The sequence below is a fragment of the Microchirus variegatus genome (assembly GCF_963457635.1).
Source record: "Microchirus variegatus genome assembly, chromosome: 4".
In the NCBI taxonomy this organism is placed as follows: Eukaryota; Metazoa; Chordata; class Actinopteri; order Pleuronectiformes; family Soleidae; genus Microchirus; species Microchirus variegatus.
Window position 1 is genome coordinate 4,926,146 of NC_139805.1, and position 10,838 is coordinate 4,936,983.

A 10,838-nucleotide genomic window follows, 5' to 3' on the forward strand; every position below is an offset into this window, starting at 1 on the left:
TTTTAATGTAACGTACGACTGCAGGAGTTCATGTGCCTTTAACTGCATGTGCTTGTTGGCAGAGCGGAGTCAAACGTGCATTATCAAGCTCAGACAATGAAGAGTGCGGTGGGCCTTTGTGTGCTGGGCCTGCTGTGTTTCCACAGCCTCGTCCTCGGGGAGGTAAGTTTATCGGAGGCTGAGCTTCTCTGTCGCTGACTGTGAGGGTGTTAAACTGTGGGTAACGGTGTTGAGAGCACAGGAACAGACATGCTGACTGAGGTTCTCCAGAAGGTTCAGAGTGTAAAAGCAAGTCAGACAAGAAAAAATGAATTAAAAAAAGGACATTTGAATGGGTCGGATGGAAGCTAAAATAATATTTAAGTGTTGCTCAAGTGATCCTCTTGATACAAAGTACTCTTTAATAACTGTAACTCATTCTCCTGGGTATTATTTTCACCTGAAAGTATTAGACAGCAGAAATAACCAAAACGGAAATGTCGATGTGTGCTTTTCATTTGATCATTTCATTTTTGAGGTAAGACCACTATTGGTGTTATTTTGCAAACTCTGTAAAGAAATGCCTCTTTTAGTTTGTATGAATCCTCCACTTGTCTAATCTCATCCTCTCCCCCTCGTCCAGGATGCAGTCGAGCGCTTCTGTGACGACTCGGCTGTAGAGAAGGCCGTCTTCAAAGCCGTGGACAAGTTCAACGAGAGGCTGAGCAGTGGACACAAGCTGGCCCTCTTCCAGGTCCTATCGGTCAAGGTACAATCGCCTATAAACACACATATTATGTGACCCTATCACCATAATCCTAAACCTAATCCCACATTAGAGAAAACAAAGACTGGTTGTGACTCAGATCACCGTTTGACTCACTGCTCCTTTACAGCTGGAACTGAAGCTGTGGGACATTCTGGGAAAACATGTTTGGACAGTTTGACCTGTGATACACTGCACTGTGTGACCGTGTGTGTGCGTGTGTGTGTGTGTCTCCAGTTAGAGAACGAAACAAACATGCTGTATACACTGCACTTCACCAGCAGGAGGAGCGACTGCGAGGCTGGAAGCAAAAGGCCGTGGACAGACTGTCAGTACCTGTCCACTGGACTCAAGGTACTGACCATGACGGCATGAAATACAGCGATCATGTGATGCATGTTGACATCAATGTGTCAACAGTCTGAATCAGAACATCCTGTTGTCCTGTTGTTTCTGTAGAAGCCGATGGCATGCAACGCCACAGTCCATATAACAGACACCGATACGGACGCTGAGCAGGTGGAGTGTCACCTCGGTGAGTCAGTGAGTGAGTGAGTGAGTGAGTCAGTGAGTCAGTGATTGAGTGAGTGAGTCAGTGAGTGAGTGAGTCAGTGAGTGAGTGAGTGAGTGAGTGAGTGAGTGAGTGAGTGAGTCAGTGAGTGAGTGATTGAGTGAGTGAGTGAGTCAGTGAGTGAGTGAGTGAGTGAGTGAGTGAGTGAGTGAGTGAGTGAGTGAGTGAGTCAGTGATTGAGTCAGTGAGTGAGTGAGTCAGTGAGTGAGTGAGTCAGTGAGTGAGTGAGTGAGTCAGTGAGTGAGTGAGTCAGTGAGTGAGTGAGTCAGTGAGTGAGTCAGTGAGTGAGTGAGTGAGTGAGTGAGTGAGTGAGTCAGTGAGTGAGTCAGTGAGTGAGTGAGTGAGTCAGTGAGTGAGTCAGTGAGTGAGTCAGTGAGTCAGTGAGTGAGTCAGTGAGTGAGTGAGTGAGTCAGTGAGTGAGTGAGTGAGTGAGTGAGTGAGTGAGTGAGTCAGTGAGTGAGTCAGTGAGTGAGTGAGTCAGTGAGTGAGTCAGTGAGTGAGTCAGTGAGTGAGTGAGTGAGTGAGTGAGTGAGTGAGTGAGTGAGTGAGTGAGTCAGTGAGTGAGTGAGTGAGTGAGTGAGTGAGTCAGTGAGTGAGTCAGTGAGTGAGTCAGTAAGTGAGTGAGTCAGTGAGTGAGTGAGTGAGTGAGTCAGTGAGTGAGTCAGTGAGTCAGTGAGTGAGTGAGTGAGTGAGTGAGTGAGTGAGTGAGTGAGTGAGTGAGTGAGTCAGTGATTGAGTCAGTGAGTGAGTGAGTCAGTGAGTGAGTGAGTCAGTGAGTGAGTGAGTCAGTGAGTGAGTGAGTGAGTGAGTGAGTGAGTGAGTAAGTGAGTGAGTGAGTGAGTGAGTGAGTGAGTGAGTCAGTGAGTGAGTGAGTCAGTGAGTGAGTGAGTTGAAAACCCACTTTTTCAAGATGATAAATGATTGTGACCCAATTCATAACAACATCAAATATGTACATTATATAACGTGTACTGCTACTGGTTTGAATTGATAAACCAGACTTTTCCTCAAGATGAGTCAATCATTTGTGTACAAAAGTATTTATTGACCAAAAAAAACATTTTCCAATAGACCATATATAATATTTATTTTGAGCTTCGCACAAAATGTGCACTGTTGATTGTTCCTGATTTAGTTGATTTTTCTGGTTAGATATTTGCTCTAGATATGAGATACAGTATTATTCCTTCTTTGTACAGCTGTGGTGTTTCCACTTACACGTGAGAGTATAGGAAGTTGGTAGATAAACAACACATCCTTAAAGATGTTGTACAAGTGCATCCAGAATGAGCAGCTGGTTGTGCTAAAACATTTTACTCAACTATAATTAATTCTTTCATTCATTCATTCATCTTTTACTGCTTTATCTTCAACATGAGGGTTGTGGGCAGGTGCTGGTGCCAATCCCAACAGGTCAACAGTCCATCACAGGGCCACATAGAGACAAATAACCACCCACTAGTGTCAAAATTGCCTAATCTCCAAATCTGCCTGTTTGTGGACTGTGGGAGGAAACCAGAGAACCTTGAGAAAGCCCACGCACACACATGGGGAGAACATGCAAACTCCACGCAGATAGAACCTTGTTCCTACTGGGTCACAAACCCAGCTCTTCTCGCTTGCTTTAGACAGAACAAAAACGGTCAAACAAAACCTTCCCTGGGTCAACGGTGCACAAGAAAACACTGCTGGCAGAGGGCAGAGATTGGGTAATATGTCAACAGTACCTGCAGATGGAGAGAGCCCAGTGTTAACTCAGGCCACCAAAAAAGGAAGTGGTATCGTCTAGACTTTCATCTGTTTGCCTAACCCACTCACTGTTGGCCCAGAGTAAATAGACGCTATGTGATCTCTATCATGTTTCCAGAAGTTACATTTCAGTTTTATGTCAGTTTGATGACCTGAAAATGAATCATTAATCAGGGAAACTGTTTTTTTGTACAGAATCAGAGATTTGGGAAAATAAAAAAATGAAAGATGTTCAAGCCAGGATTTTAATATACAATTTAAAGCCACAATCACTGTTTTCATTGTGAATTCAAAAAGCAGTGGAGTATTGATTTGGATAACGTTTCCCCCCCTTGGATGACGAGATAAAGCATAAACCTGTGTTTTCAGGGATCCACAGTCACATTAAGAGGTCATTAGAGGACAATGCACTCCACACATTTAAGAACAAAGCAGCATTTTAGCAGTCTTAACAACTATTGTAACTCATTTATCAACATTTATTTCTAAACCAGTTTCTTTTTACTTTCCCCCTCCAGATGATTATGTTGTTCCAGAGAAAGCTCACTGTCTGGGCTGCCCGGAGGAGATCGATGTGAACTCTGACGACCTCAAAGTCCCTCTCTCTGCCTCCACCACCAAGTATAACTCCGTCTCCAACTCGACTCACCTATTCACCTTTAACACTGCTGTTCATGCCACCAGACAGGTAGATCATATTTATGTAAAAGAGGGTCAAACTACAGTACAACTGTGTGCATGCTGACTTTTTTTTTGGGCATAAATACTGGCTGTGTCAGGACCTCAGGGGGATCTAAACCTGGTCTTAATGAGGCAGAAACTCATTTCTGAGGAGCTGGTTAGGTTTGGGGCTAAGATTTGAACTGCAGTGAGGTTAAAGTTTGGGATAACACTTTGTTTAAAGGTGCCATATGTAAGAATGTGGCCAAAAACGGTTACTACATTCAAATTCAAAATACCGAAGTCTTTTAGGTTTAGTTTTCTGACGTAACTGGCAACCCGTGGTTACTCGGCAGCTGAGACTCTACTGACTGCAAAGATTGGTAGACGGCGGTAGGTGGCGCCACATGACGCCAAAACATGATTTCAAAACATAAACATGATTTGCAGTCTGCAAAAAAATGTTTTCAATGCAAATATTTTGTCTGTACTGTTGGTGAGTTCAGTTTGTTATATGAACATTATTCATGAGTCTCTGTGACATATTAGGAGGATTTTATGGCCAGTTGCTATATATTTATTACATAATGCACCTTTAAGGCTGTCCAAATTAATGGAAGTCAATGTAGAGTATTAAGAAGAATAGAAAATATACATGTGTGTGTTCTTGTATGGGTATCTTTGTGAGGACCAAAAAAAAAACCCTGTAAACCATATGGAGTGAGGACATTTTGGTCAGTCCTTACGTTCCCTCACCCCTAAAAAGGACTTTTTGTGGGTTAGGATTTGGTTTTTGGTAGCACTCAAAGCTTCTTTACACTACAATTATTGTGTTATATATTATTCACCCATTCGCATTATTCACACATTCATACCGTGTCTTGCCCAAGGACACATCGGCATGTGGCGGGGAAACCGAACCCTCAACCTTCAAGTTGAAAAGGTTGAGGGGTTACAGCTAAGCCCCTAAGTTGTGATTGTGAGGTCTACGTGTGTGTGTGTTTGTGTGTCCTCACAGGTGGTCGCAGGTTTCCAGTACAAAGTGAGATTTGACATGAGGAAAACCACGTGTGCCAAGGACACACACAAAGAACTCAATGAACTGTGCGTCGTGGATGAGGCGGATGTGGTAAATATCATATCACCTCTGATGACGTCTGTGATCGTGTCTGGGTTCACTTGTCTTGACGTCCTCTCTCTGTCTGTCTGTTCATATGCAGGAGTACGCCAACTGTAACTCCACAGTGGATGTAGCTCCGTGGAGACTGGAGCCTCCAGAGGCCAAGATTGAGTGTGAAGCTGGGGCACTGCCTCCTGTGGTGAGAACAAAATATTCAATCATAATAAAAAAAATACAAAAATAATAACAATAAATAAATTAGAGTCCATGGGCCAATTCCAATTCCTATCTTAACCCTCAATCCTAACCCTCAAGCTCAACCCTTAATCTTAACTGGCCCTCAAAACCAAGTGTTGTGGGTTATTTTGTCACTTAGAAATGGGACACCCCTTAAATGCAGATACGTCTTCAGACTGTAGGGGGCAGAATAATGCGAAAGCTGCGCCAGTCTGTCAACTCCAAAAAAGAAGAAGAAGAAGAACACATTTACGTCACGATTATTTATTACGATCCGTTTGTCAGTCAAGTTATTAGGTTGTCAGTTAGTTATAAGATGATACTCATACAAATATTCAGCTGACAGTTACCACACACCACGGCTTATTGAAAAGTAAACCATAGCAAACGATCGCTTGTCCGCACCGGCCGTCTATTGACAAAAGATCGTAAAATAAAAATAAATGTTACGCAACAATGACGTCAGTAATCCATAATATGGGCCTAAACTAAGATAATACAATGGTTTTCATCATTTTAAATCTCTATTAACAAAGAAAATACTTAATTTGTAGCATTCTTGTTTCGCTGATTTTGCCGCCATCTTTGTTATGTGAAAACACGCAATGCATTCTGGGTAGCCCTTGCTCCCAAGGGTGGTCTCGGAAAAATCTCAACATTGAGGGCGATACAGCCCTTAAACTTGGCCCTCAACTTTGGAATAAGGAATTGGAATTCACCCAAGAGTCACTCATGTTGCCTCAGTTATTGTCATCATCATTATTATTATTATTATTATAAATATTAATCACATGTGTAACAGTGAAACATCAGTTTACCTATTTACTACTGTGTGAGTGAGGCATTTTCTAGAACCGTGGTACTTTTAACCCACCAGTGAGATTCCTCTGTCGGATGCATATCTGATTATATGACACTCATTGTCCTTTTTTAGTTCGAGACATTTAGCAAGCGTCGGCCTCCAGGCTGGTCTCCTCTCAGGAACTTGATCTACCCCGCGGCCTCTGCAACTGCACCGCCGTCACCAGCCACCTCGCAGGCGCCCACCGCCTCGAAGGCTTCAGCCAAAGAGGAATCTTCTGAGGAGGACATCAACGCGACCAAGTCACCCAGCAAGGCCTCGGCCACCGATGGAGCCCCACGGGCTGGGAACGGAAACCACTGCCCGTCCAAGCCCTGGAAACCTTTCCACCCGGTCAACCCCACCGTGACGGTCACTGTGGATGTGGTGGCCATAGAGCCGGTAGGAGGCAAGGACTTAAGCGACAGTGACCTGCTCGCTTAAAGTTTACACCGTTATGTTCAAAATGCAGTTTAGTCGTCAAGTTTGCATTACGGGGTTTTTTATAAAGGAAGAGGGAATGCAAAGTTATAGAACGATGAAGGGCCAACGTGTTCAATTCATATAACAAAGCAGTTTAGATTAAACGTCAACAGAGTGCTGCACTGTTAATCCTGTCATTTGTAAAGTGAGGATGAAATAAAAGGTGTAATTTGATGCTGTGTCCACGAGAGATGAGAGTAAAATGAAAGAAAGTGGAACAAAACCTGTTTGTGTTGGTTTTAAGTGTTGATGTAAAAGCTATTCTTCACATACTGACTCAGACCATCCTTTATATTATCTTTAAATACCATTGCTTTTCTTTTGAATAATCTAAAATCTGATTGACACTTGTAGAGCTGAAACAATTACTCGATTACTAAATGAATCGTCAACTGTTTTTGAATCGGTTTGAAGCTTTTTTCATTATTAAAACAAGATTTCTGATTGTTTTAGCTTCTTAAATGAATATTTCCTGGTTTATTTGCTCCATGGAACAAATAAGAAATCGTTAAAATTGAATCATTTTGGTTTGTGGACAAAACAAGACGTTCAAGAACATTGTCTTTTCAGGGTTTGACAAACACTTTTTTTTTAACTTCTCTGACATTTTATGGACCAAACACTTACTCGATTAATCAAGAACATAATCGTCAGGTTAATGGATTACGAAAAATAATTGTTATTAGCAGTGCTAAACACCCCTTACCCCTTACAGAAAATCCAGCCTTAAATTCCCACCCCCACAAAAAATGAAGGGATTTTAATAGGAGTAAGAATCTTGCAAATTAAAAAAAACAAAGCACACAAAAATTTTTTTGCTGTTAAAACTTATTTCCAACAAAGATTCTGTTAAAAAAAAAAAAAAAAAAAACACTCAAACAGCACGAGCAAACACCAGCAAGTGAATGTTTAACAAATGTATTTGTACATCTCCAAAGAACACGTAGATGACCAGTCAGTCAAAGTACAAACCTTTACTCTGTGACCAGGGAGCAAAATGAAACACAATATACACTCATATAAAAAAAAATAACCCAAACAGACAAATGCAGGTTGTTGTGAGAATGAAAAAAAAAAAGATCCTTCAGGAAGCAAACTTGAGGCGTTCATTTATAAAAAAAAAATATATATGTATGGCTGCATGGCAGACTCAATAAAAATACCAAAGAAAAAACAATAACACATTCATTTTGACCTTTTCTCATGCAGGTAAAGGCTGTGAAAAACAAATCCAGGGTTACATTCATTCATTCATAGTATTAGGTTGAGGTTCTGACAGCACGGTGTGTTATGGCGATACACTACACTAATGTAGTTTAGAAACGAACGTGATGCCACTGATCATTTAGATCGAGAGGGGAACAAAACTGATCACAAACGATAATCTATAAGATTCACTGTATATGTGCCCTTTAATCCAAGGTTGACATCTTTCTTCTAACTGGTTTAAAACACCTCGTCATTCACCGTGTTTTAAACCAGGATTTCTAAAAACACAGTTCATTTTTTAAAAACATTTTTATTTTATTTTACTATTGCACAAAAAAAACGAAGATGATCTGTGCACATATTCAAATAACACGAAGACCCTTCAGTCAGTAAAAGAATAATTAGAACAAAAAATCTGACTGATAATCAACGTGAGGGTTATATGCACTGCATGGCCTTGATGGGTGTTCATGTTATCACTGTAGGGCTGCAGCGATTATTCCATGAATACATTAATTGTCCACTATTTTGATAGTTCACGTTGAATAACTGGTCAGATTGTGACGATTGTATTCGCGGCAAACAAACCACCTCTGCTGCCTCTCAGGGAAGAACAGGTAAAAAGAACAGCAGCGTGATGGCAGACAGTGCAGTGCTGTTTAGCACTTCTACTGAGCATGTGTGGTCACATGATCAAGCCCACGGAATGAAGAACGAGTGCGATCAAAGCCGTTGATTTAGGCGGGAAATACTAGTGCAACGTGTATTACAGAATTCAAACGCTCTCCCAAAAGACGTGAGCAAGAGCAGCTGCAGCTCATTCATGATTTTTTTTTAAGGCGGAAAAACTCCGAAATCTTATCCCAACTTCATGAATGTATTCCGCTCCTCTGAAATGTAGGACAACCTCATCCACAATCAGTATCAAACAAACAAACAAGCCTGTGCACTGCTTCAAACTTTGATTCTTACGTATGGCACAGTGTACACACACACTGCACACTTCAAACCAACAAAGCTGTGGTTCCATTTCACAACTTTTCTTGGCTGAAAAAGAGTTTTTTTCCCTTCTTTTTACATTTTCTTGTAAATGTGAAGTTTGTACAAAAAAAACGCTTCATCAGAGCCAGAAAAAAACAGGCTTCAAAAAACATTTAGAGACACAGTTTAGTGTCATGGACATATGCACACACTCATGGACATATGCGCACACACTCATGCAGTACATACATACATAGTGTGTGTTTTCATTGGGGCCTGCCAATGAAGCTCTGCAGCCTGCACAGAAGCATAATTAATGCACATGGACACACGCGCGAACGCACACACAGAATAAATGGCAAAAGGATATTAAAGATTACAACATTACGAGTTTGATCACACACAAAAACTCCCATAGAAAAACAGGATAACTAACTGTACATCCATACTGCTTAATGCTGTTTAAATATGTACATCACATTTAGTGGTTATGCTGCTTGATAAACATGCATGCTAGGCTACCTTTTCTTCTGACACAGTCCCATTACCCTTTTTGTGCATACGCCAACAACCTTTACCCTTGTTTTTTAAACGTCTGTGACTGATAGGCCTTACTGCGAGGTACGAGTCCAGCATTTTGCTTTCACAGGCTGCAGTGATGCCTGCTTTGGCACAGGTAAAAAGTCCTGAACATCAGTGACTGATGCCAAAACACAAAAAAATGAAGGTCCATGTTCAGATGAATCAATACATTCTAGACATTAATGTTGCAATAATACGACATCACCGCGTGAGGACGGAGCGCAGCTTTCAGTGCAATCATCAGCAGAGTTTCCTTCACACCGACATGATCGGGCTTCATATTACGAGGATTGCTCACAAAGTAGAATTGTGTCACGTTTACTTTAGCAAAGCACATGTGGGGATTTCGACATATGACAGGACCATCGTGGTTCTGTGGAAGTAGAAACATTTCAAAATACACGTCTCCAGAGAGCAAACAGCTGGAATTAGCTTTAAAGATGATAACTTTTAGGTATAAACAAACTCTCTGTTACATTCAAAGCATTCTCAAATGAGTTCACACAGGTTTGATTAGACCAATCAGCTCCACATGAAAACTCTCTTTGTGTTTCTCAGTAAAACGGTGTTAAGATCAGATCCACGCTGCACAAAGGAAAGTGATTTGTTTTATGTCAACATAGACGTAAAGCAGGACGGCCACCAACAGTTTGGAGAATGACGGAAAAACACAAGGAAGTTTCAGAAGTGAAATCGTTCAGCAGGTTTGACTTTTTTTTGTCTTTCTGTAAAACAAAAAGATCAGGGGCTTAAAGATGAATCCAATGAAATGTAATTATGACCGTCACCTCACTCTGCCTTCTGTCTGTGTGCATTCTGTGTTTACATTTCAGCTTCAGCTACAAAAGACTGAGCCACTCTAAAGTGACCCCATCAAACTTCAAGGATTTGTTTAAAAGACTCTCATAAGTTAACATTAATTTTCCCCACATGCTGCTTCACTTGTTCCAGTAACCTGACAAAAAAAAATACTGAAAAACCTAACACATTCAAATATTTTAGTATGAAAAACCATATTAAAAAAAAGAAGTGGAGAATGGCTTTAACATTTTCCCCGGCAACACAACACAAAGAATGGCTCAAACACTGCAAGGGTTTTAGGCTCAGAGTGAGTTATAAAAACATGTGATAAACAAGTTAAAATGCCAGGAGTCAATAATTCAAAGAAACTGTAACAGAGGACATGCTGATGACCAACATCAGAAAAACACAGCACAAACACAGCACAAATAATACACAACACTTTCTTTAACGCTGCCATGCTTTTCATATTCTTAGTGCTGCTGTGTTTGTTTACTATTAACTGGCTTTTGCAGTGGAGTTTGTTGGGCCGAGCAGTGTACAGTGCTGTGACGCCAAGGCATTTTATCAACAGGAAGACGTGACATTCCCTGGGGGCCTCTGCTCACTGACAATCACAGACAAAGGCTTAAAAATAGGTCCCGTCGTTATTTGTAAAACAAAAAAAAAACAAAAAAAACTTGGGACTGGCACTTTTACTCTTACGCCATTTTGCTTTCTTCAGAGCTGCAAACAGAGTCACAACTGAGCTTCAGACACAGTTGAAATGTGAAATTTGGCTTGAAAAAGATGGAAAGCGCAAAAAAGACATCAGCAGTACAAAAATGAGTCAAAATCAGGTCGTAGCTGAGGAGGCCAG

The 10,838-nt window shown here is 41.1% G+C and overlaps 1 protein-coding gene across 1 annotated transcript; it reads left to right on the plus strand.

The window, feature by feature from the left end:
* Positions 1-96: 96 nt before the first annotated feature.
* On the plus strand, positions 97-6,367 carry kng1 (kininogen 1; the record flags this gene model as incomplete). Its single annotated transcript, XM_083887740.1, has 8 exons — positions 97-162; positions 623-748; positions 983-1,099; positions 1,205-1,280; positions 3,584-3,753; positions 4,744-4,854; positions 4,946-5,044; positions 6,017-6,367. The coding sequence occupies 8 exons, from the start codon at positions 97-99 to the stop codon at positions 6,365-6,367; spliced, it is 1,116 nt and encodes a 371-aa protein (XP_083743866.1).
* Positions 6,368-10,838: the final 4,471 nt, after the last annotated feature.